This window comes from Caretta caretta, chromosome 2, assembly GCF_965140235.1.
Source record: "Caretta caretta isolate rCarCar2 chromosome 2, rCarCar1.hap1, whole genome shotgun sequence".
Taxonomy (NCBI): domain Eukaryota; kingdom Metazoa; phylum Chordata; order Testudines; family Cheloniidae; genus Caretta; species Caretta caretta.
In genome coordinates this window covers 192,740,245-192,766,427 of record NC_134207.1, presented here as the reverse complement: position 1 = coordinate 192,766,427, position 26,183 = coordinate 192,740,245, and the positions used below count along the sequence as shown (strand labels likewise).

At 42.9% G+C, this 26,183-nt stretch overlaps 1 protein-coding gene across 2 annotated transcripts in view; it reads left to right on the top strand.

Annotated features, from left to right (window-relative positions):
* Window positions 1–924: 924 nt before the first annotated feature.
* The window catches only part of SH3BP5 (SH3 domain binding protein 5), a 62,634-nt gene continuing 37,375 nt past the window's right edge, over window positions 925–26,183 (top strand). The window contains exons 1-3 of one of the 2 annotated variants that reach the window (XM_048838743.2): window positions 925–1,166; window positions 4,061–4,123; window positions 16,924–17,052. In XM_048838743.2, the coding sequence (XP_048694700.2) occupies window positions 1,086–1,166; window positions 4,061–4,123; window positions 16,924–17,052 (273 nt within the window). In that variant the 5' untranslated portion in view covers window positions 925–1,085. Of the gene's footprint in view, window positions 1,167–1,867; window positions 1,966–4,060; window positions 4,124–16,923; window positions 17,053–26,183 lie in introns of those variants that run through there. The other variant, XM_048838744.2, reaches the window with a different exon arrangement.

The following is a 26,183-nucleotide window of genomic DNA, read 5'->3' as shown; positions in this document are numbered from 1 at the left end:
TAGCCAGTAGCCTTTTTTTTTTTTTTTAAACACACCACCCAGGGTTCTCGGACGACGTTCCTCTTTGCTGCTATAATGAAGACAAGCATTGGTTTGTTTTTTGGGCGGAGTTTATTTGTTTGCTGCATGCACTAGATCCAAAATTTGTTGGCTCAGAAACCTCGTTTGAACTGAATTTTCAAGGCTTCTAACAGTGCTTTGCAAAAACATTTCAACCCCTGGAACCTCACCAGCAAACACCGGGGGGGAAAGCCCTGTGACGAGCTAGCCCGGCCCTGCACCTGAAGCCCCTAAGCGTTGTTTGCGGTACCGCAGTTGTGGGGCGCTGATTGTGATGTCACAAAGGTCCATTTGCAAGCGAGGCATGGCGAAACAATCAAGGTCCTGTTTTCCCAGGGGGTTTCCTCAATTAAAAACCAAAACCAAAACCCCCAGGGCCAAACGAGGCAGGCACCACTGTTTCTCAGGAGCCTGGTTTTCAAAGTTTTCCACAAGGCAGCAGCTGCCCTTTAGGCCAGGGGCAGGAGTGGGTGAGAATGAGTCGCGGCTTTTTTTGGACTGGCTCCTGCGGGGGGGGGCTGCTCGTCCCCGCTCGCTCCCTCCCGGTGACACCTGCCAGGGGCTGGCTCTCTTATCGACGCTGGGCAGAGCCAGGCCCCTGTGGCGAGGACAGCGGCCCGCTGGCAGCCTTCCCTGCCGAGCCAGCAGCCCGGCGCTTTGCAGAACACCCCGGCCGCTTGCCCCCGTTCCCCACGTGAGAAGCAGCCGCACAAAGCAGAAGCGAGAACGCAGCAGGCGGCTGCCCGGGGCGGGCAAGAACACGCGGGGCCGGGCTTTTCGGGGGGGGGGCGGCGCTTGTCACCGTGGGGGTGGGCAGGCTGCTTTCGCCCGCTGATTTGGCAGCCCGGCCGGGGGGATGGGCCGAGGCCGGCGGGAGAGAGGCGGTGCCCGGCTGACAGCGAGCGAGCTAGCGGCAGGCAGGGGGCGGATTTCCTCCGCGCGGCCGGCGACACCTCCCCGGGGCTCCTTTCCCCGCGCGGCCGCGGGCAGCTGCAGGCGGCGGAGGCAGGTCCGAGCCTGGCCCCATGGAGTCCGCGGGCCGGAGGAGCCGGCCCGAGGAGGCGGATTTCCCCGAGGAGGAGGAAGAGGTGGACCCCAGGATCCAGGTGAGGCAGGAGAGCGAGCCCCGGGGATGCTGCGGGGCGGCGGCAGCCGGTGCCGGGGGCTGGCTCAGCCCCGAGCCCGCACGCTTTGGGCCGACGGTGCCTAGCCCCTGCGCCCGGAGCCATGGGCCTCATCGTTGGGGTGGAACGGTCCTGCACGGAGCTGCGATCCGGGGAGGGGATTCTGGTTTTGGGGGCAGGAGGTCCCTGCGTTGCTCCCCAGCCCTGCACAGGTGTCCCCTAGATCTCCTCCGTGTTACCCCCTTGCTACTCCATCCCCCTTCCCGCCCCGATGGGGCGTGCAGCCGCTCCGCATCTGCCCGCTGAGCTCATTAGGTTTCTGCTGGGGTATTTCTGCGGATGGGTGGAGAGGCTGCTGGAGCACCGGCTGCCTGCCTGCTCCTCTTCGAGAGAGAGGGTTTAAAAGATCCCCGTTATCCCCCCTTTTGTGTGCGCTGGGAACAAGCCAGTCACCCCACCCTGGATAGGCAGCATCGGAGGGGGGTGCGTGTGGGTGGGTGGGTGGTGGTGGTGGTGGTGGTGGTGGGGGGGGCGTTTCTGAGCCTTCTGGGACTTAAAGCAACCTGCCCCCTTTGCAAACCCAAGGGGAAACCTCCTGTGATATTGAGCACAGGCTGCAAGAATACCTGAAGAGCGGTTTCTGCAGTGTGTGTGTGTGTCTGCACACAGACAAGACAATGCGACTGTGATTTTTTTCAGTACCTTTCGTACAGGGTGTTTTTCAAAGCGCTGTGCAATAGTTAGAAGACCAGAGCTGAATCATTTGTGGCTTGGCTGTTCAGTAAGATTGGGCTTGGAGGTGGGAAAGAAACATGTTTGAAGCTGAGACCTGAAATAAGGTTGTTGGAGGGGGTCATGGTCTCTCTTAGCTTGGTGCCTGCAGCTGAGCAAGGGCATTTGTGAAGTTGAATTAGTATGATTTAAGCTGTTCATGCTAGTTGCTTAAGATTATTCTATTTTCTATTAAAATGTTCTCTGTCATGACTCTGTTCCCTTCTTTTAAATTAAAATTCTGACTTTTGCATTTTTTGTTGTGATTACAAGAAAGGATTGATTTTTTTTTTAACCCTAGAGTGAGGGTATAAAACTCTTAATAATAAAGGTGGGATTTTAATTAAAAAGGAAAACACAGGCTTGAAATACAAAATGTTACTTTCCTTTTACCTGTGTTTTTAAAATGCTCCTGGATCTTTTTTTTTTTTTTTTTGAACAAAGTTCCCCATCTTCCTCCCGTCCCACTTCAAATTCATGCCCTGACCAACTGCTTGGTGGAAAGATCAGTGTGGCCATAATCCTGCAAAGACCTACACACAGGCTTAATTTTATGCACGGAGTATTCCCTTTGGATTACTGGCTGTGTATAAAGTTAAGCACATGTAGAAATCTTTGCAGGATCGGGCCTCTACCTGTCATAACTCTTGTCTTCTGTATCTCTTTGCCAGAGCTGTACAGATTTGTGGCAACATTTTCAGATGTGGGTGCCTAAAGATAAGTCTGATCCTGCAAACAATTAAGCAATGTTTAAGTGGCCTGATTTTTCAGAGACTGAGGTGCACTAGCTCCCAATGACTAAAATTTTGTCCTTGGGTTCTTTTTTATTTGGAATATGGCTCTATTTAGCTAAACAATACTGGGATGTTGATTGCATGCTGTTAATGAAATTGTGGTGGTGGTTTTTTTTTTTGTGGTCATCTGGTTAAATAAATGTCTGTTGCTTTAACATTTGTGGGGCAAAACCTTCTTATCTAGATAACAAAACAGTAATTTGAAATATGTATGAAAACTAGCTATTAGAAAAAAAATTAAAAAATTGTCTTTAAAATCCTAAAAGTCTGAAATCAAATCTGACTTCTGTGGGTAACAAAGCTATATTGTTGGAACTAATATCTTTTTGTTAAAAGAAAAGGAGTACTTGTGGCACCTTAGAGACTAACAAATTTATTAGAGCATAAGCTTTCTGTAGCTCACGAGCTGTAGCTCACAAAAGCTTATGCTCAAATAAATTTGTTAGTCTCTAAGGTGCCACAAGTACTCCTTTTCTTTTTGTGAATACAGACTAACACGGCTGCTACTCTGAAACCTGTCATCTTTTCATTGTGACCAGATTAATTAATGTAATTTGGTGGACAGTCACTCAATAGTTGATCAATTCATGATGGGGGTCTTTTTGTACAATTCAACATTGAGGGCCAAATTCTGATACTTCTGTTGCAGAAAGAGGGTATTGGTGTAACTGCTTCTAATGTATTGCAAGAGGAGTCCCTTTTTATACTTACTGTCTTTGCATGTGCCTGTTTTTGTTACAGTATTAACACTATCTTCTAATCCTTGTCTTTGTGCCTTTGTCTGTGTTTATACCTCCTTCCCTACCTCCGTGAAGACAAATGGCCTTGTCTTAAAAACTCTCTTACTAGGAACTAGCTGACATTAGCCACGTTCTTTTAAGATACAGATTATATGTCATATTTATTAATACTAAATAAGAATAACCCAAAGCAAGAACTGTACTTCATTAAAACTAGAATATGAGCAAAATTTCTCCGCTTGTTTTTCTCTTTCCTGAGTAGCTGAATGCTGAGACTAGGTGGTAAACTCACAGACTTTTAAGGCCAAGAAGGGACCATTGTGATAATCTAGTCTGACATCAGGCACATTGCAAACCACAGAATCTCACCCACCCACTCCTATAATAGACCCATAACCTCTGGCTGAGTTCCTCCAAATGTCTCAAATCTCTGTTTTCATTTAACATTCCAGCCAGAGCCCTAATGTGCTTGCTTTGGGGGATGCCAGATGACACGTAATAGAACCTTTCCTTCTCCGTCATGTTGGTGTCTGATTTCTCAGTGCATGCCTGTGTTTTTGCTCTTTTCTAGGGGGAACTGGAAAAGTTAAACCAATCCACAGATGACATCAATCGAAGAGAAACTGAACTTGAGGTACAGAGCTACTTCTCATACTGTCCTTTTGTGTAAACAGGCTTCTGTGAGAAACATCTTTATTTTAATGGGTACGGGATTGTCCAATGCTCGGTGATAATTTGACACCAGGTACCTGATGAATGACTCTGAAACAGTAGATATCTGAGTTTGAGCTGAAGTGGGTCAATTGTAAAGGGATGCTGTGAGATTAAAAAACACATTTAAAAAGAGAATTTCTTAGTTTAGATGATTGAAGTTGAGCATGGTTTAAAAATAATTTCACTGTTTTCTATATTTTACTTTTTGTTTTTCATTAATGTTAGTCAGTGAAAATACACTCACTAGTTAGCCCTTCATAGTGAAAGTCTCTCCATTTTTTTTCACTAGTCAATTTCACTTATGTCCTCACTTTCTGGCTCTCAAGTGGGAGAAAGTTTCTATGTTTGGGTTGCAAATATTGCAAAAAAAAAAGGTTTTAAATCCAAATAAAACATCTTAATGGATTTTTAAATCCCTAGTACTAGGTTCTGTACAACTTTTTAAAAACTAGAATTTAATTTTTGTACCTAAACTACCTGCCACTTTCTTTTATTAGCCACAGATGAAAATGAAAGCCTGCAACAGCATAAGATGGCTGTGCAGATGGAAGAAAATCAACATAAAATAAGTGATGCAAAAGGATCACTTAATTATATTTCACTATATTATGTAAATCTGTTTAATTCTGGATGTTACTTTTCACTTTAATTTTGTAAATGATTATTACATTTTAAAAATACAACTTTAAGTACCTATCCTGTAAATTAAAAATCGTAACATTAAAAAAAAGGACTGCCCCAAAATATGTCTCTTTCAGCCATCAAAGGTGTGGGCCGAGACAAATATATTTTGGGGTATATCTTTTGCTTTCTGTTGTGACTTCTTCTTAATTTATGCGATAGGTGTCCAGAGCACTCTATGGGTACCTCTAGTTGTATGTCATTTGAATTTTAAAATACAAGATTACAGTGAAATGTAACATTCAGTGTTGAGTCGACTTGCAAAGTTCTGTAGTAAATAAGTGATCCTTTCACATCAAACACTTATGCTTTTGTCCTCTATCTGCACAACTATCTTACATTTTTCAGGCTTTCATTTTCTGTCGGTGGCTATTAAGTCTGTAAATCATGAAGAATGTATTGGTGAATAAAATTATCAGTGGTACAGAGAGCTACTTATGTCATGCAGAGTGATTAATTCTGCAGTTGAAATATACTTTTAAGTAGCTCTGCCGCTTGATTTTAAATTTCACAAGTAAGCTCTTAATCCAATATATAAATAGTCAGTTCACCCGAACAGCCACCAGTTAAATGGTCTCGAGTAGTACGGGCTATTAGCAAATTTTTGCAGTCTCCTTATTTCATGCTGAGGCACTGAAATTGAATGACAACATTACTGTGAATGGTGGTTTGATTTCATTAGATATGTGGTAGGAATGTCTGTGAGGGGAGGGCTCCTGCCTCATACTGGGAATGAGGGGCGATCAACAGGTTATCTCAAGTGCTTATATACAAATGCACAAAGCCTTGGAAACAAGCAGGGAGAACTGGAGGTCCTGGTGATGTCAAGGAACTATGACGTGATCGGAATAACAGAGACTTGGTGGGATAACTCACATGACTGGAGTACTGTCATGGATGGTTATAAACTGTTCAGGAAGGACAGGCAGGGCAGAAAAGGTGGAGGAGTAGCACTGTATGTAAGGGAGCAGTGTGACTGCTCAGAGCTCCGGTACGAAACTGCAGAAAAACCTGAGTGTCTCTGGATTAAGTTTAGAAGTGTGTGCAACAAGAGTGATGTAGTGGTGGGAGTCTGCTATAGACCACCGGACCAGGGGGATGAGGTAGATGAGGCTTTCTTCCGGCAGCTCACGGAATCTACTAGATCGCGTGCCCTGATTCTCATGGGTGACTTTAATTTTCCTGATATCTGCTGGGAGAGCAATACAGCGGTGCATAGACAATCCAGGAAGTTTTTGGAAAGTGTAGGGGACACTTTCCTGGCGCAAGTGCTAGAGGAGCCAACTAGGGGGGGCGCTTTTCTTGACCTGCTGCTCACAAACCGGGTAGAATTAGTGGGGGAAGCAAAAGTGGATGGGAACCTGGGAGGCAGTGACCATGAGTTGGTTGCCAGCTACTGCCCTAACAACTTCAGTGGAAGTGAACATAGACCCTTATCTCCATTGAAAACAATGGGTCTCAGCACAGATGCAGGAGTCTGTGCAAGCAGATCTCACTGCAGGTTTGGAGCCTTAGTTTGTTCTCCTTACTAGCTGGAGTCTTGCATGTTTCCTTCAGTATTCAACCCTTGCAGCACTGACCTTTCCCAGACTATCAGCCAAAAGAAGGGGCATACTTAAATATACTTGCAGTTTCCAAGGGGCAACAGGTTTTTCCACAGCTACTGCTGTACTTGGGAATGCTTCCCCTTTCCTGAGCTGTTTTGCAGAGGGGAGGGGGATGGAGACCCAAAGAAACTTACTCTTGGCACTTACCCGCCATTATGACATTGAGTGTTGATTTATGAATATTGCTCCCGTCTCAGGTCACTGAAACATCTTTATGGTCCTGGTGCTCTTACTGATAAGATCTGCACCGTTCTGTATCTTGTAAAATCAGCTATTATGGAAATAGTGGTTTTGACTGGTTTTGACTTAAAATGTGCAACAGTGTACGACTTCATATATGCAGAAAAGATTGAGCCCTAAGCATCTAAGGCAAACCTCAGGATGAAGGGAATTTCACGCTGAAATATTAACTGACTGGATGCCCACTTGACGTTCTTTCTGACCATTTTGTTTTATGTATTTACTTTCATATCGGTTTCCTTTGGTATATTTAAATCCTGATCCTGTAAGTGGGCCTATGTAGGTGGACCCACATGCCAATGCAGAGCTGCACTGATGTTGGTGGGACTCCACAGGTTTAAGGGATCATCTTCAGAGAACAGGCTGCAAGACGAGTACCAAAGTGACTGTGTGGGGAGACTGGATCCTTATTTGAGGCATATCATTTTGGACTGTGTAGGTTAGTTCTTGTTAGTCCAGTCATTGCTGATGGGTTACTTAACTTACATCAAGGAAGTGAAGTGAGTCTTGTAAGTCGCATAATTCTCAGTGTTGAGTACTCCAGAAATAATCAGGAAAAGCAATTTGCTAGAACATGCCTTTTTTTAAAGGCCTACAGAAAAATGTGGTGGTATGTGTTGTGTGGCTTGATTCGCTATTGATGTGCAGGAAGGATGGCTTTGTGGGTGAGTCAGTGGTTGGGATCTTATGAATTCTGGGTTCTATAACTGGTTCTGCCACAGGCTTTCTGTGTGACCTTGAGCAAATAAGTTAAGCCCTGATTATCTCCCTCTCCCTCCAAGTGTAGCGAACACATCCAGTTCTCATGGACTGTAAAGGAGGTTACGGATGCTGACTACCTCTTAAAATCAGGCATTAATCTTTGTGCCTCTGGTCCTTATCTGTAAAATGGCAATAATACGTCTCCTCTACCTCACAGGAGTGTTCTGGGGGTAAACTCGCTGATGTTTGTAAGGTGCTGAGAAACAATGGTGATGGAAGGGATGGACCCACAAGTACTCAGCTGCTTGATGTGGAGACAGTGCTGTTCCTTCCAGAGAGCCAGTAAGAGGAACAGCCTGTCTATTATTTTAGAAGCTGAGCCCCACTTCGGTTCTTATCCAATAAAGTAATTACATAACAAACAAAGCAAGCAAGGGATAGAATTTAGAAGGGTGTGGGTGTAAATGCTGTGAAGTCATTTTCAGTGGCTTTATCAGTTCTGTGAGATGGTGAATAAGTATACCATTTGCCCTCTGAACCACCCCCATTTAAACCCTGGGGAAATACCTTGACCTAATCATGGCTCCTGATAAAGTGCATTCAGGATGTTTTTTTTTAGTCTAATAAAGGGCACCAGGTTGCTGATAGTTACATGCTGGATTAATTAATGTACCGCCTATTAATGAATCTGTGATTAGGCTTGTTTTAAAATCTATACCTCTGCTCTCACACAGTGGAACACTGAATGTTACTGATGTAGCAAAGGATTATGGGGATCCTGAAAGCGATTTAACACTTGGCTTCTCTAATATTCTTGTTAATATTTGAAACCTCCGTGAAGAGGCAGGGGAGTCTGCTGTAAATATCTGAAAGTGGTGATAGGAATATAAATCAGACAAAGACAAGTTAGAGCACCGCTTTATTACTTTGGTGGCTTTCTTCCTGGGTCTTAGAAACGCGGTGTCCTCTTGTCCCCAAAATCAGAATCATAAACTATTTTAATGAATGCGTGTATTCCATAGTATGGAACACATTCACTACGTAAAAGGATGCCCTTGATAAACTCTGAAAAGTACGATGCCGATGTGAAAGACGCAGCTGACCCACAGGCGTCACTGCACCAGCACCGTGACCTAAATACAACAAACCACCACCGGATCCCAACAGTCTGAATTGTGTCTTGCGTTTGTAGCATGATCTCCTGCACTGCGGTAGCTAAAGCCTTGCCAGCTTCTCTTAAATTCTGTGTAGGGGATTAATGCTTCATGAAAATGTGGGATTAATAGTGCTGCATTCAGCCATGCACACTACAAGCAGGCACTGTGCAGGCTCTTCTACCCAAGATTGCCAATGTCCTCTAATCCTTCCTGGCCTGCAAGACCCCTTGCTTAGTCCTGGGCTTCTCTAGAGAGACTGCCAATCATCCTGAATTGTAGGTTGCCTTTGTGCTGGTCACAGTTAGAGCGCTAGGATGCACATCATCAAAATTGCTTTTCACTTGTGCATTTGAACTCCTCGGCAAAGGTGAAAGGCTAATGCGCTAAATTCTCTGTGCCTTGGAGGAAAAATCTTTTGTCAGCAATTTTATTATAAAATTCTTTTTCTCCTCATTTGTCAACTTGTTTTTGGGGTAAGGGTTTCGATTCTTCAGGTGGGAACTTGCTGTACAAGATTTTAGGCTAGGATCACTTCACCCCCTCCAAATTTTAGAAAAATTGCTTATCAGCTGTGGCTGGTTTGATTAATGTGCAGAGCATGTATGTGCCTGCTGTAAGAGCTCATATCTTCTGAGACAGTATCATTTTTGTCAGTGCTTATATGCAGCATTTTCACAAGAACCTAGAAAATGGCCCAGTTGAGAGCGCAGTGTCTGTGACTTGTATCCCCTGTTTGCTAGCTCTTTGGTGAGCATGAGGTGTGGTGAGATAGCTGCAGAATAGAATTTGTGAAAAGTTCACCTGTTCAAAAATATGGAGTAGATGGAAATGGGGAGGGGTGTGCGTGCACCTTCTAACTTCAGCCCCCTCAAGCTCTTTCTGATATTCCATTTGTTAGCAGTGGAAATGCTAACAGGCATCTGCACATGGACTTCTCTTTGCCTTCCATTTCTGACTGCACAAGTAAAGAGTGATTTCTTTCTGACTACCCCTTCTGGAAAGAACCACTGCCCAAGAGAGCCAGATGGTTTTTCAGCCTGACCCACCCCCGCTGAAGCAGAAGTGGGCTGCTGGCATGGAGAGTTAATAAAAAAAGAGTGCTTAGAAAGACCACCCAATTTCTCCTTTTTTATAAAACTAAACTTCAGTTTGGCAGTGGACCCTGCCTGCAACACTTTGTGGGGCTGGAGGCTACACGGGGTGCCCCAAATCCCTATTTTCTAGCTGGCAAAGGAATAGATCACTGGGTGAGTCAGGTGACATCTTCATCTCATTTAAAAAATTAAGTATTAAGGGTTGATTGTTTTTCTTTTGAAAGGCTGGCAGTTGTATTCTCTCCACATGATCTAGTAAAATACAAACCAGACAGCGAGGACCTTGATAAACAATTTGATGTTCTGAGTTTTCAAAGGCCAGATTTTCAGTGTTAGGAATGCACAAATGTTTGTGCGTCTAATGCAGATGTGCAGATACCAGGTGGGCATGCAAATTGGGTACACCTGGAATTTGTGGGCATAAGTTAGGTAGATATTTGTATGTCCCTAACCTTGAAGGGATAATCTTAAATATCATAGCAGCGTTAGATATCTGTAGCATGGGAAAACAGAATGAATATTTCTCCTGGCCCTTGGAAACTTACTGACTGCAAGATATGTTCAGGGTTAGGGTTACTTTACAGCCGTGTAACAAATTCCTTCCTACTGGATAATGGGTTGTCAAGAGGATACTAATTTCTGCAGGAGTTGTGAAGAGGATATTGTAGCCTCAGCATTTGAAGTCCAGATGAAACTCTGAGCAATGAGTGAGTGAGCTGAGCCCCTTCCTCTCCCTCAACTGCAAAGCTGTAGCAAATTGCATTCCACAGAGCTTTGAATTTTAAACTGCTTTTAAACACAGCATTTAAAAATACACTCTGCCTGAAGGGCAGGAACCGAAGTTTGTCTGTCTTCCGGAATCTAACTCCAAACCTCGCTTGTTGGCATTTGCATCAGAAAGGAACAAAAGCATATTTGATCCTCTTAACAGCTGCTACGTAAGTGCAAAGTAGTATTTTATTTTGGGGAGGGATCAAGTGGGGAGCCTTCTGTATGAACATTTTTTTGTCAGATATGGTCCTCTATTGTAGTTCAAAAACAACAAGGAGTCCTTGTGGCACCTTAGAGACTAACAAATGTATTTGGGCATAAGCTTTCGTGGGCTAAAACCCACTTCATCAGATACATGGAGTGAAAAATACAGTATAAATATTACAGCACATGAAAAGATGGAGTTGCCTTACCAAGTTGGCGGTCAGTGCTAATGAGGCCAATTCAATTAAGGTGGAAGTGGCCTATTCTCAACCGTTGACAAGAAGGGGTGAATATCAAGAGAGGGAAAAGTACTTTTGTAGTGCTGACGAGGCCAATGCAATCAAGGTGGACGTCGCTCATTTCCAACAGTTGACAAGAAGGTGTGAGTATCGGCGAGGGAAAATTACTTTTTATAGTGACCCATCCATTCACCCATTGTAGTTCAATAGCAGAACACTGATCAAAAGAAACAGTTATTGGAACAGTCTGCTTTTCAAAAAGGGCTATTCCAACAGCAGCATGTGTTGGGTAGAAGACTGGCATGCTCCCCAAAGCTACACTTCTAGAATCTCTCTATTGGGCAAGGGGTAGAGGGGAGGGAGCTAAGGAATTCTTAGTGGGGAACTGCTAGGACAGTAAATATTCCCTTTGTGTTGAAAAGTAAACTCCAGTTGTCCTCATTTGATCCGTATTGGTGCGGCACTTGCCAGTTTTAGTTCCACGTGTCCTGTAATGCAGTGGTTCTCAACCTTTCCAGATTACTGTACCTGGCTTTTAGGAGTTAGATTTGTCTTGAGTACCCCCAAGTTTCACCTCACTTAAAAACTATTTGCTTACAAAATCAGACCTAAAAATACAAAAGTGTCAGCACACTGTTACTGAAGCATAGCTTACTTTCTCATCAAAAACAATGAGGAGTCCTTGTGGCACCTTAGGGACAATATTTATATTCCTAAGGTGCCACAAGGACTCCTCGTTGTTTTTGCTGATACAGACTAACACGTCTACCACTCTGAAACCTGTTACTTTCTCATGTTCACCATATAATTATAAAATAAATCAATTGGAATATAAATATTGTACTTACATTTCAGTGTATAGTATATAGAGCAGTATTGAACAAGTAATTATCTGAATGAAATTTTAGTTTATACTGACTTTACTAGTGCTTTTTATGTCACCTATTGTAAAACTAGGCAACTATCTAGATGATGAACCACTGCTGTAATTCTAGCTATTAAGTGCTCCAAGTATGAAGAGCTAGGTTTTGACCCTTTCCTTCTCCTCTTTCCACCCATAATGCATACAGAAGCAAGACGCCTTGATTTCTGTTGAAATTTCAGGAAAAACTTCTTACAGTCTCAATTGAAAAAAGGAGAGAGAGAATGAAATGTTACACAGTTACTTAAAAATCACACTCTTATCTGAAATATTGTTATCCTGCTGTCCTTACGAGGAACGTTGAAGGATAGTGGGATAACATTTGGCAGACTCTCTTGCCAAAAGAGACTGGAGGAAAAAGTCTGCTTTGCTCGGCTTGTTTACTTTGGCATTTGAGCAAACTCTGTACAGTTAGCTTTACTGTTCTCCATTCTGTGTAGTTTGCCCTGTTTTATGTGCCGGGCATAGCATACCAATAGGAGAGGGGAAAAACATATAATTGAAAAACCACAAAAAATTGTCAGGGTGACTCATGAGCAGGGATAGTACCTGAAACGACAGAGAAACTACTTTGAATACTACTTTTAGCTGATCAGATTTCAAGTTGATGAAATATTTTAATTATTTTTACAAGGAACTGAAAGACCGAATATAGATGGGGAGAAAGAACTTAATCTCTGTGGGCTTGGTCTGAGCAGCCTTGCAGCACTCACAGCTCCTGTGGCTGCTTTGCCGTGTGCCCCGTGCTGAAGCATTACAGGTTTTTCACTTCCTTTCCCCAGCAAACATAGGCTAGGGCATTAGATAGAAGCAGAAGAGGTATCTTGCGGTTAAACAAGGTAAATGCAAAACGTGTACACCTACAGGATAGTGATGGGAGCTGGTCATGGAGAGCAAGGCAATAGATAATTTGGAGGTGCAGATGAAGAAGAGTCCTCCCAGTGCATGTGATAGGCCTGTCTGGTATATCTATCTCAGGTATTTATATGGCCCCCTTGACCATAGTAACTGAGCACCTCAGAATCTTTACTGCATTTATCCTCACAATACCTGGGGGGGTGGGGGGGGAGTGCTATGATCCCCACTGGAAAGAGAGGGAACTAAGGCAGAAAGGAACTAAGTGATTTCCCCACGGGCACATGGGAAGTCTGTGGCAGAGCAGAGACTTGAGCCTGGGTGTCTCAGGTCCCAGGCTAATGCCTCAAGTGCTGGATCATCTTTCCTGCGCAATGGAGCGGAGTGCTTGGAATGCCCATCTGTTCACATAAGTTCTCCAGATGTTGAGCAAACACTCCAAGTGTCACAGCACTTCTGAGCAAGCCTGGTCAGTGCTTCTGCCCACTCCAGCTCAATTCAAACTGTGGCAGAGCTGGTGTCAGTGGGATGTGCAGCTGTTGCAGCTGCACTAGTTCAATTGGTCCGTCAGCACAGTTGGATGGTACTGCTCTATGCCCTTCACAGGCAGTTCTGACAGAAGGGAATGGAGCCTGTGCTGTCATTGTATGTCCCTGCTCTGGGGAGCTGAGCCTGGAACTTCGGGCAGGGGATACAGCAGCTGTTGGGGGAGTGGAATCAGTTTAGGTTAACTGTCTGGCTAGTGTGGACGCACTGAACTGCCAGGACAAACAGTGCTACAGTTGCTTAGCTGAAACATTTAACATGGAAGTGCCTCTTGTGTTGACAGAGCTAATGAAAAGTGAAAGTAGAGTGTGGGAATGAAATGGAGGGGTGGTAACCTCTCTGGGAGCTACTGGTGCTTTGGGTTTTGCAACCACCACCATTGTGGTGTGATCTAACACAAAATGCCCTGCTTGAGAAATGATTAGAAACCTTTGCTAATGATCAAGGCACTTAAAAGATGAGTCTGCTGATTATTTTTATCATTCAGAAGAAAGTTGAACATGCAGAATTAGGATCTTCTGTTTCTGATTAACAGAAACTTGAGGACATATTCTGGTTAAAATGGGCTGTCTGATAAACCATGGGGTTTAAAAACCATTATCACTTGACATAGATACCACCAACTTTCTCTTATTGATCAAAATTTCATTTGGGGTCCTCATTGTGAGTGTCTTTGTAAAACAAGTTTCAGAGTAACAGCCGTGTTAGTCTGTATTTGCAAAAAGAAAAGGAGTACTTGTGGCACCTTAGAGACTAACCAATTTATTTGAGCATAAGCTTTCACGAAAGCTTATGCTCAAATAAATTGGTTAGTCTCTAAGGTGCCACAAGTACTCCTTTTCTTTTTAAAACAAGACCCCAATCCTCAGAATACGGGATCATGTGTGTATTTTACCTATTAACTTGAATGGGACTATTCACAGGGGTTAAGCTAAGCATGTGTTTAAGTGTTTGCAAGATCTATGCCTAAGGTGCCAATTAGACATGCTCTTGTTACAGCACAGTAATTAGGAGGTGCTTCGTTGGTTACAGATCTGTGGCTTCTCACCAGATTTGCTCTTGGTTTGACAGTTCCATGCTGTTTTTTATTCTATGTGGCGATAGTCACATTCCCTTCCCTAAGGGATGAGAGTACATATAATTAGAACATGAATAAAACTGGGGAAGGTCTCAATGCACAAATTAGTCATTATAAGAAGTTGCTGTTGACAGTTTTCTTCCTTCCAAGAGTGTTTTTTATGGACCTAAGAATGAGGCTGTTTGAACTAGATGCTGTGAGGTTCTCTTCACATGCTTTAAGGACTTCTCACATTTTAACACACAGCTTTCCCCGCCCCCATCTGAAAATCTGGGGAAAGTGAAAATAAACCCAACTAACTGTCACTTAGAAATGAGTTTTTAATGGTAGGTTTCCCAGCAGGGCAAGAACATTCTCTCCCCCCACCCCCTCTAAATATGCTTTGCTATTTAAGAGTAATTTTTGTGCAATGAATTCATCATATCTGCTAAAGCAATTTAATTTCCCCCATTTGTGAAGCTCACATTTTGAGTAGTGAACCATATAAAATCCATTAGTCTAATTAGAAATGCTGTAATTTGTTTAACTCTTCTGATTCAGAAGCTTGCTTATTTCATACACATATTGTCTGACCATTATCTCATGATGCAGTTTGATACTAACACTTTTCCCCTAGAAAAGAGACTTAAGCTAGATCAGAGTTATAAAATAGAATGGAACTGTTAAAATACTAAATTAACATTGGCTGCTGCCACATGAGTCATATAAATATTATTTTAAAGTAGATCAGAATACTTTAAGATGCCAAAACTATTAACATGGGGACAAAAATTATGCTATTGATCCTGTTAGGATTTTAGATAACACTGAAAATCAACCATAATTGGGTGTACTAAAGATGCATTTTAATAGTTTGTTTTGAATCTTTCCCTTCTGCCTCTCTAAATGTCAAGTGTTAGCCTGCTATCTTTTTTTTTTTTTTTTAAATCTTGGCAATGAATATATAACTTTGTATTCTAGAAATCTTAGAAAAAAAGGAAACAGGATCTGAATTAGACAGAGCTCCAAGCCAGCTGCTCTCAGTTAATCAAAATGTCACTCCAGCAGTGTGCCTAAATCCTTCTTTCTAATTAGAATTGCAAGGTTTGTCATGAGCTCACATGGTCCTTGCTCTTGGTCCCTTTAAATATAGAGCCAGATTCCAATCTCAGTTACATCTGTCACTCTGGAATAACTCAGAGTTATGCTGGATGCTGAAATCAGAATCAGATCCATTCCGTTTAAAAAATAAAAAAAATAAGAGGTCATTAGAATCATTCTTCTGTTCCACTTATCTAATTATAAAGAGGGCTAAATCAGTTTGGAAATGACAGGAGAAGTTCTGGCTTTCTTAAATATAAAAGAATAACCGTCAAATAGGAAGCAACCATCTTTGCTAACTGATGCAATAGAACTGAAAAGGTTGGCTTTCATGACAGAAAACTGAATTGAAAACTCTACAGAGATGTTTCCAGGAGGGTGTGTTTTAAATCAACTTTTTTTTGTCTGAAAATTAGCATATAGGCTCTTTAAATGTTTCTGGTGCTCTCTCCTGGAGAAAGCAGGTCCTTGGAATCCTAGTTTCCATTGTAAAATGGTGCCCCTGCTGTGAAATACCATGAAGGGCCTTCAGTTTCTGCTGCAGTTAATGACAGTTGAGAGATCTCAGCACAACCTGGGATTGGGCCATGAGATGGCAGAACCCACTGTGACCCAGTTCCAACTTACAGAGCAGAGATGCTCAAAGAAGGGACCAGAATTCTGAAAACTGCTTTGACAGTCTCTTTAAATTCCTTAGTAAACATGTAGCTGTCTAAGTTATCATAATTATTTCCAAGAGATGTCTGTATTCTTTCCAGAGGACACTTCAAAAGGAAAAATCCAAATCTCTCTGATCTAGTGCAGTAACGTGAATTGCTCTCTAGTATTAGAACAGGGATACTCAGACCTCAGTGGTTCAGGAGCCAAATTAGCGATCATCATTACCCAAAAAAGCCACAGTAGTGTGACTTCGTTTCATTTACTTACTTACATATGTGTATACATAATTATTCTCATAGCAAAATGACCGACCGAATATTATTATTTTAGCAACTACAATTGGTTAATAACATAGTAAAAGCATCCTGATTGGTTAATAATTAAATCGCTCAGTATTTTAATATCTTGTGCTGCAGAGAGCCTCAGGAGACGCATTAAAGAGACACTTGCTGCTCGCGAGCCTCAGTCTGAGTATCATCGTATTAGAAAATCACACAACAGGCCAGGTGTATCTTTGTCCTTTACCTCCCTCTGAGCTTGGTGCACTGCTGCTCTTCCTCTCCCCTCCTTGACATTTCTCAACCACTGGCCTATTAAGAAATCCTTTCTGGCTTATGCTGTCCTGTCGTTTTTATATATGCTACTTTCTGAAGATATGTTCTGACATCCAGAATGGAAATATTAGCTTTTAGGAGCATTCTTGGGTACTGGATATTCTTATGACAGAACAGTTCTAGCTTAATACTAATGACAGCCACTATCCTAATGTTCTTGGCTGTTCTTTGACTCCTAATCAACATCTCCACACTAGGAACAACAGACCAAGAAAAGTAAAATTATACAAACGCTCTAATTTTTCTTCTGTCTTTTCTTCCCTCTTGTAGGATGCACGCCAAAAATTCCGCTCTGTGCTGGTGGAAGCTACAGTGAAACTAGATGAACTAGTAAAGAAGATTGGAAAAGCTGTGGAAGACTCTAAACCTTACTGGGAGGCCCGGAGGGTAGCCAGACAGGTGAGAACCCTCTCTTTTAAGTTTATGCTGGTAGTTGGATCATGGTAAGACACACACTGGAAAGTACAAACTGGATGCATCACCTGGTACTATTAATAGCACCCTAAGTGTAGGCATTTGGCTGATGCTTTGATAGATGTCTGGGGTTGCATGCTTGCCATATGAATTGATGGTGAAATCTGTTCTCACCCCCCATAATAACTGTGTATGCACTCTAGACCGAAAACAACCACATAGGCATACGCTATCAATAGTAAAAGGCTTGTGCTAGAGAATAGAACTAATAGTGGCCTTTCAGACAGTAAAAGACTTACTCAGCTTTCTTCCTCTCAGCAGTTATAATTGCTCTAAAACCAGTTATAGAGCTTGAATTTCTGTCTCTTGATTCTCTCTCTCTCAAAGCTTAATGCTAAGTACTAAAATTGGAATTTGTTCAACCCCACTCCTCCTCTCCCACAACCAAGAGAATTCTGCTCTGATTTTCCCTGGTAAGTATAAACACACAATATTACTCTGAAATGGGTGAATATTCAGGGATGTCTGAACTCTCCTGTCTGACATGAATTATGGCACTTGTGTGACAGCTGTGGGCAATATCATCCAAACTTGGGTGTTCAAAGTTAGGCACCTGAATCTGTTAACTGATTGGAAAAGCCCAGTTGCCTGGGGCAGGTGAGTGGGCTGAGTTGGACTGCGGAGCAGGGTGGCTGGAGCTGCTGGCTGTAAAGGGAGTGAGAGCTCCTGGAAGCACAGAGGTGATTTTTTCTGAAGATAGGAAATGCATGTGCAATATTTGTGCAATACATATATTTTTATATCAAGCATGTTTTTATAGTTCTACAAAAATGACTGCGTAAAACCAAGGGACTTAAGACTTTGTAAGTTACTCCCTTAGAAGTCGATGATAGATGTGGGTGCTTTGTACTACTGAAAATTGGACCACTTTGTTAGGTACATAACTTCAGGCACCAGGTTACAACAATGTCCACTGTGACCGGAACTTGGCAGCTACTGCTGAGTCCCTGCAAATGACTTTTTATCTCTACGTCATTGGTTCCTAAACTTTTTACTAAGGCAACCCACCCTCTGGATTTTGTCTCTTTTTGTGATCCGTCATTGTATACATGCGCTCTCTGCCCCAGCACTGCAACCCTAATCCTGGCCCAATGCAGAGGGGAGGCATGATGGTGGTGCAGGGGTTTGGAGAGTGAATTCACCCTGTGGCGGCTGCATCTGTCCTGTAGGGCTGGCCTGGCTGCCAGCTCTAGGCATTGCGATCCCATGTGCCAGGTTGCGGTGTCTGGAATGGGGAGCTGGGCCCCATCCCACAGGACAGGGTGAGTGTAAGACATTCTCGCCCTCCAAACCACTCCCCCTGCCCCACCCTGGCTTCCTGTCTGCACCAGGCCAGGAGTATGTTACTTACACCAGGTGATGTGTTGATCCGGCCCTGGAAATGGTGACTCATCTAGAACCTTCCCGCAACCTGTGGTGGGTTGAGACCCACCATTTAGGAAACGCTGCTCTACCTATTCGCTGTCTGTAAAAGCCCTTTAGTTATGCTAGCTAGAGCATCTTATGAAAGGAGAGGCTTGCGCTCTGTTAAAGATCTTCTTTCCAAAACACACATGTAACCATTGCATTTAAAAAAATTTGGATAACACTGAAAATTTTTTATAGGTTTGCAATATTAATACTCCAGTAATGACAGATTCATCAGCAGAGATTACCATATTTATTCAGTTCATTCTGTTAGGCTTAAGTAAAATGCTATCCTCTTCAGACTTGCCTGCTCACTCAGACTAATACTGTTCTATGTTATTTAGATTCTTTGATATGGCCTCCTTTTTGGAGGCTTATCTTCTAGCTATTTATAGCCTGCTTCCCAACAAAAAACTTGATTATTTGCATGCTAAGGTCTTGTAACCTAACAGCTTTAGGGTCCAGTGGAATACTGTTCAAGAAATGTAATAAAACAGAGAGAGCCATAAGATTACAAAGCATGTTATCAGAAATCATTCTCTGCCCCAGGCAGTTTATGATCTGAATTTTATTAAGTTTGTGTAACAAAATATAATTTTAAAAAAGGCTATAGGGAAAATGATTCAGACTGGGGGAAGATATCATGAAACATTGGGTGATTTCCTTCGCACCGGGATATTGATCCATTTCAGTCATCCAGGAATCTTTTTAAACTTTGATTCCCAGAGGGTAGAGGAGTGATGAGAACTAAAGTAACAAAATGATTCCTTTCCAGAGCACCTCCCCCTTACTTGTCTAATTACCTTTATACCTTAATAACTATATAACATATGAATTATCTTCATTCATCCAAACACCATAGAATCATATAGTTCCCTCCCAACTTGAGCACAAGGCTGTCCACAGCTGAAATAGATAAGTTGAAAATACTTGCTCCCTCTTCAGAGTGGGCGTGGAGAGAGGGAAGTGGTTTTTTAATTCTTGAAGGCAAGTAAAAATCGGATCTATAAATTCGTGTCTTCTGGGAACAAAGATCTGACTTTCTGTTGACATTCCGATTGGCTGAAATGCCCAATTGTCCCAAGTAATTTGGATTCAGAATGCTACATGATTGCCACCCCCTCATCTGAGTTGTCTGACACAAGCTGTGTTGAGTCATGATGAGATGGTTGGCTTCGGTAGTGCACTGACATGATTCTCCTGTGAAAACATTGGTAGTGCCTTTATTAAGGCGAAGCCAATCACAATGGAGTAAGGCAAGGGTTCTGACATGAAGCATAAAAACACAAATGAAATCAGGCTTCCAATTAAGGATGAATTTACTGTTCCTCACGGCAGCCTGAGAACCCTGAGACCTCCTGTCCCTACCCCATCTTGTGCAATTCTGCACTGACAGGAAAATGTCAAGAACTGAAGACTAATGAATCTCCTAAGTAAGAATTCTGTAATGTTTTGTCTGTCTGGTATATTTCAGGAGAAAGTCAGCTTTGGCTGTCTGAGACAAAGCACTAGTACAGTGTAATGATGATCACTTGGGGCTAGGAGTTGGGTTTTCTGCACTTCCAATCCATTGCGTGGAACTGGGACACAGATTATTGACACCCAAAGCATTAACGTTAAATTCGTGATGGGGCCAAAGTGATCCTGCAAACTGAGGACCTGAAAACCTTGGGGGGAATTTGAAGGTCTGTGGCAGGGATGATTTGCTATTTTGTATATTGTCCTACAGGCTACTACTACAGTATATCTTAGTGAGGTGTCTTTGGGGAGGAAAATGTACTGCCTGGGAAGCTGAGCATATAAAAGGGTTTAGCACTTTTCTGGCTTCAGATGAGAGGTTGGCTAAAATAGCAGCCCAGCATTTGCTCTGCCTTAACCAGGAGCACCGAGATTAGATGATTTAGCTACATCATGGGCTAGCAAGTCAACATTGTCCTTGCAACTCATCACACTTTTTTTTCCTACGAGTGCTTCGTGTTTGTGTGAAATCTGTTGTTCCTAGCCTGCTGCCATAGATAATTGGTCTGAGAATGAGACTGCTTCTAATTGCAAATGGAATGGAGGAGAGGAAATCACAAGAATACATTAATGGTGAAATCACTGGGACAGGGCCTGATGCTGTAGAGAGTTTGGGAAGAGTTGAAGCTGCTTAGCACCTCTCAAGATTGGGCCCAGAGTGGTCCACTGTACGAGGATTTTCTGCGAGTCTTGATTCATCAGCTGGCTGGGAATTTGGGAATGGTGTGCTGCTACCATAGATGTTGCTGTCAGTCACTGGGGAACAACAAGCTGTGCAAAAGCAAGCGTGGTCACCCTAGTACCTGTGAAGCACAGGCTGTGAATCAGAGAGAGGTTTGATTTCCAACTGTTATGTGGCCTTGAGCATATTAAAATGGTGATCCCAGCTTCAGTGGGCTGCTAAAGCTTAATTTATTAATGTATGTAGAAGTGCTTTGATGCCGTTGGCTGGAAGATGCTATAGAAGAGTAAAGAATTCTTCTTCATGAGATCCTCACTGATTGCCAAGCTAGGAACCAGTGACTCGAGAAGGCAATAATGGGCTGCTCCACTTCTGACTGGAAAAAAATGTTAAAAAAAAGCAAGCTGACTTAGTGAAACTAACCAGAATAATAGAGACTATAACCCCTGGTAATGTCACCCCTGATGGTAATGGGAGCTACAGTACAGTACTCTTGATACCTCCTCATTCCCTGATTCTTCAGATTCAGGGTGGGGAAAGAGGTGAACGCTGTGCAGCTCTAGCATTGAGCTTGGTCTGGAGAAGCATTATTCTTTGTGCCAGGTTGCAGTTTGTTCTCTGCGCAGCTTCCACGGAGGACCATCAGAAAACTTGTTGCTGGCAAAAAGAGGTGAAAGACGTGTGCCAAGTCATATCTATGTATCTCTCTCACTATGGTACGTTTCAGAAATGTTGGGAGAAAGGTTCATTGAAAGGAATGCATGTTTGTTTCCTCTTAGGTCTTGCACTTCTTCCCTGGCCCGGCTCTACAACCAATTCTCTTGTAATATTTTTGGCTTATGTTCTTATGTAACATCTCTTTGTTGCAAACTAGACCCTATGTGCATTAGAAACCATATATACAGGGATCACTTCACCACAAAATGCAACCGTATTTGGAATGTAAAATCTTGTTGCTTTTGTCTGTTTAGAAGGCAAAGAGCTACGGGCCATTCATATTGACTAGCAAACTTTTCTTGGTTAAAGGTGGAGGGTGAGGAATTTGAGAAGCAAAAATTACGTGTCAGCAAAACTGTGACAAGCTTGTATTTGTATTTGGCAGCCTGCCATGGAGTTAGTGAAATGCAAAACTACTGGCACAGGTGCAGTAGACAAATTAACTGACCTCTTCTGGTTGAGAGAGTGTGTGTTTAACCATTTAGCATCTGCAAAAGAAGGAAGTTGGATACAGTGAATCTTTAAATGTCTTGAATTTTTGCAAATCCTTTCAATTAAAAAAAAAATGACCCACAGCTTTCTACAGCCAAAACCTATGATGCAGCAGTATTATTGTAAGATATAGTGTGTTTGGATAATTACTGTAACTTCTTAAATGGGGGATAACTGCATTCATCTTAGATGCAATATTGCTGCTAGCAAACTGCAGTTCTGCTTATATTCACAACTATTTAGCTCATAAATAAAATGGGTGCAAATAGTATGACAAGGCCTGTGAGAACTAACATTGGAACAGAATTAACAGCACCTCCTCTAACGAGGATGACTAAAGCCTAACGCTTGTGAAGTGATTGTGAAGAGCTTGAGTGCACTTCCTTGGATATTCTTTGTAAATGTTCTGTTCAGTAAAAGCGACTCTGTGACCTTTTTTGTTTTTTGGCAAGCTATGAGAACAATCCACAACCTGTGTACTGGGTCGCCTGGTCTATAGTGTGGCTGTAATAAGGGTTTCATATAGGAGCGAACACTTGAAGGGAGACTGTAGAGTGGGAGCTGCTCTTGCAGACCTGTATTGAATGCTACAGACTTTCCTGCTAAGAAGTGGAAATAAATAGCTTAAGTCTGCTGTAGACGACTGCTATAGGAAGGCAGGCATAATGGTTTGAAAAGCTATTTCCTCATCGCCTGTGCAGAGGAGCCACTTGGCTAAGAAGTGGCTTAGATCTAAAGTGGATCTCAGAAGTGCATTGTGACAGGGGTAATAGTAGTATATGTTCCTTTTTAAAGAGGTCCTGCAAAGTGGAGAGTCCTTTCTAAAATGCTGGCTTCTTGTAACCTGGGAGCCCATATTGAGGGGGAGAGAGAAATCGGACTTAGGGTCAGGTTAAAAGAACCCCACCACACTTGGCAGCTGTGAAGGGCAATTGGAGCAATTCTTGAGGCAGAACAGAACCGTCCCAGAAAGTGGTGGCTGAAACAGCTCTGAAGGAAAAGGAGGTTTACCTCATAGCCTACTTCCAAGCCTCTCTGCCCTATCTGGGAATGAAGGGGAGTCTGGCAACCTAAGGGAGTTGCTAGTGAGGGGAAATCCATGTGAAGAGTGCACGGAGAACTGCTCAGCTGGATCTGCGTATAGCGTCAAGGTTTCTGGAGTTAGTGTGGGTTGTGACTGATTCTTAAATTGGGCCTTTATTTCAGCTCTTTCTCTCCCACACCCTCCCCGTATTTTATTCCCTGTGGACCTGCTCTGAAGGGCAATGTTTTTCTCTCTTGACTACTTCATGTTCATTATGAAGCACGTCATTAAATCTTGATGCTCACCTCCTGCCACCCCCATGGGGAATCAAGGGCAGGGTGACGTCAGTCTTCCTGTGAAACACGGAGTTCCCTTGGCACGACCGTGAAGGAACCTTCAGCACAGATTTGTCTTCCTTCATGTTTGTGAGACTCAGTGCGGTGTGTACTTTGGCTGTGTGACCAGGCACCAATTCAGCTCAAAGCCCAGGATGAATTATGGTAAGAAGGGGAGTTTGACATGATAGCACTATTTAGGGAGGGAAGTCACTCCTTGCTTTTCCGCTAAGGAATAGAGTAACTAGAGAAGCAGCGTTTATTTCCAAAGCAGGATGCCTTCTGGGTTAGGGAAAGGAAATCTTTTGCCACACTCTAAATTTGATGGAGTGCCTTTTGTGCTGCCATAGAGCTATCAGATCAACATCAGTAAATCACTATATAGTGTACTCTGAACACAGGAACCAGTCAAGTTTGTGTGATAGTTCCCATCCTGCTTTCAAGTACATCAGGCAAGACACGTCACAGTCTTTGGTCTGATCATTCCTGGATAACGTTCTGTTTTGCTGCTGCCTCAGGGCACAGATATATGTGTGACCAGGGAAAAGGGAGGTCATGGAGACTTTATTTGGTCAGACAATTAGGCTTTGGGTGACTGACTTTATTTTTCTTTAGGCCTTGATTTAACATTTATTCATTGGGTTTGTCTGCTGGCTGAGTAGAGGAATACTGGGTGTTTTGGACAACCTGTTCTAAACCAGTGGGAAGACAATGGATGCTTCCCAGTGAGACTTGAAAAGTCACCACTGGAGATCAGATTGGTGAATTAAAGATCCTGAATATATTCCTCTTCCCATTAGGCTGTTAATAGTGAGTAGGAGGCTGCTCTGACAAGCGAGTGTGGGTTTTATTTATTCTTAACATAGAGGCCATGCAAAGAGTGGCCCAGGATAGAAAGAGGTGGCAGAGGCTAGTTTGTGCCCTATACGTTTGGTGGATCAGGAAGGGTTGAGATTTGGATATTTGAGTAGTTTAGCTGCAGAAATAAAAGAACCACTATTTCAAGGAAGGTAACTTGCCATAACATCATGGGAAAGAAGATAAATGTCACTGGCAGACTGTGGAAGACCTGTCTGTACTTCTTCCCTCCCTCCCTATCTCGTCTTTGCTTAAGTTTTGATTAGGTAAAGAGTGTTCTGGGCTGCTGTGACACTCTGGGTTGCAGTCCAAACCAGTGACAGGCTGTGTCACCACCTGTCTGCAATCTTGGGTGTCTCACAATGCCTAGCTGATGTTACTCCCAGCCTGGGCCTCTCACAAACAACCAGACAGCATGCAGGTCACGCTCTGAGTGTCTGTGTATTGCTCCAGTCCCGGTCCAGCAACTCTGGCTCCAGCAGCCTGTCAGCTGCATAGCAGCCACACTCACAGCAGGGTGACCCCCCACATGCTCCCAGGCCTGGATTTTCCCCCCAAACATGTGTTCTGTGCTGCCCAGCCCTCTCCTGGACAGTTTGGAATTTAAAGGTCCATTGCCACTGTTAAGGGGGTTAGTATCCAACAGTTTGCTGTTTTTATTGGAGTTACCCAACAGTTCACTTTAGACACAATACTGGATTAGTTTTGATTAAAGAATAAAACAAGCTAATTTAACTACAAAGAGAGAGGTTTTAAATGAGTACAGGTACAAGGTATTCTAGTCAGAAATGGTTACAAGAGAAATAAAGATTCTAGTAACTAAAACGTAACAAACTAGACTTGGTTCAAGGTTGAAATCTTACCCTAGGTTCCCAGCAACATGGCTGACCAAATTCTCCAGTCAGGATCGGTGTTCAAAGGGCTGGTTCCTTTGTCATCTTAGATAAAAGAGAGTGAGAGAGAGAAAGAAAAAAAGTTTCTGGGGGTGTGTTTGCCCCTCACTTTTATAGTCCAGTCACCTGAGGGTGGGTTAGTTACCCTTAGATAAAATTCCTTCCCACTGAGAGGATGGAGGCATGGAGACTCACGGTGAAAGAGGTTCCATGTTGATGTTTGCAGATCAATTAGCATTTTAACAAAGAATGGCTGCTCGACTGGTGATGGCCAACCACCTTTGACACCTCACTAGAGGCATCAGGTTGTCTTTTGTCTTTGAGAAACAGGTGTGCCCTCCTCCCCAGACTTGTCTGGTAAGAACACTTCAGTCATAATTTCAGTTTATGTTCATAACTTTTAATATGCATTGTGTCCATACATTTCACCATATTATTGACCAGTCAGTTTTTAGTTTTCAAATGATACCTCACAAGGCATATTTTGTACAAGGATCACTACAATAGCGTGTAGGGTGGAATATAGGGGGGTAGTCAATCGCAGCTTCTTCTTCTTCTTCTTCTTCTTTTTTTTTTTGAAGATTTGTTGCTGCAAACAATTTAAAATCCATCCTTACGTAAGGTTCTCGCAACTGCTGCTATCTAGGCTCTTTACTACTGGCAGGTCTGCTTGTATTCCTGACCACTTTTGGCCCCCTTAAGCATCTTTTATGGTCTGTAAGTACCAATCACCTTCTTTGTAGTGGAGTAGAATTGGCTGAGCTTTGCCTTCAGAGCACACCCTTGCTGCTCCTTACCCAACCAAAGGATTGGGTCACTGTTGGTTGGTGTGAGGCTTTCCAAGGACTGAGCACATGTCCTCAACAGCCCATTGTAGTTGAGACTGGAAACCCAAAGTCTTCATGTTTCATACATTTTCTTTTTGCTTATGCTAGTATCTCTGGTAGGGAAGTGTTTACAGATCCTTAATGTCAACCCTCTGAGAACCTGCTGCTGCTTTGATGATTAAATAAGATGTGATTATAGTGTGCAGCCTGGTTCGCTGAACACTTATTATTTCAAGTAATTATAAAGAGAAATGTACAATGGCAGTCCGCTTAAATCTTGCAGCATCTGTTTTTAGGACTTCA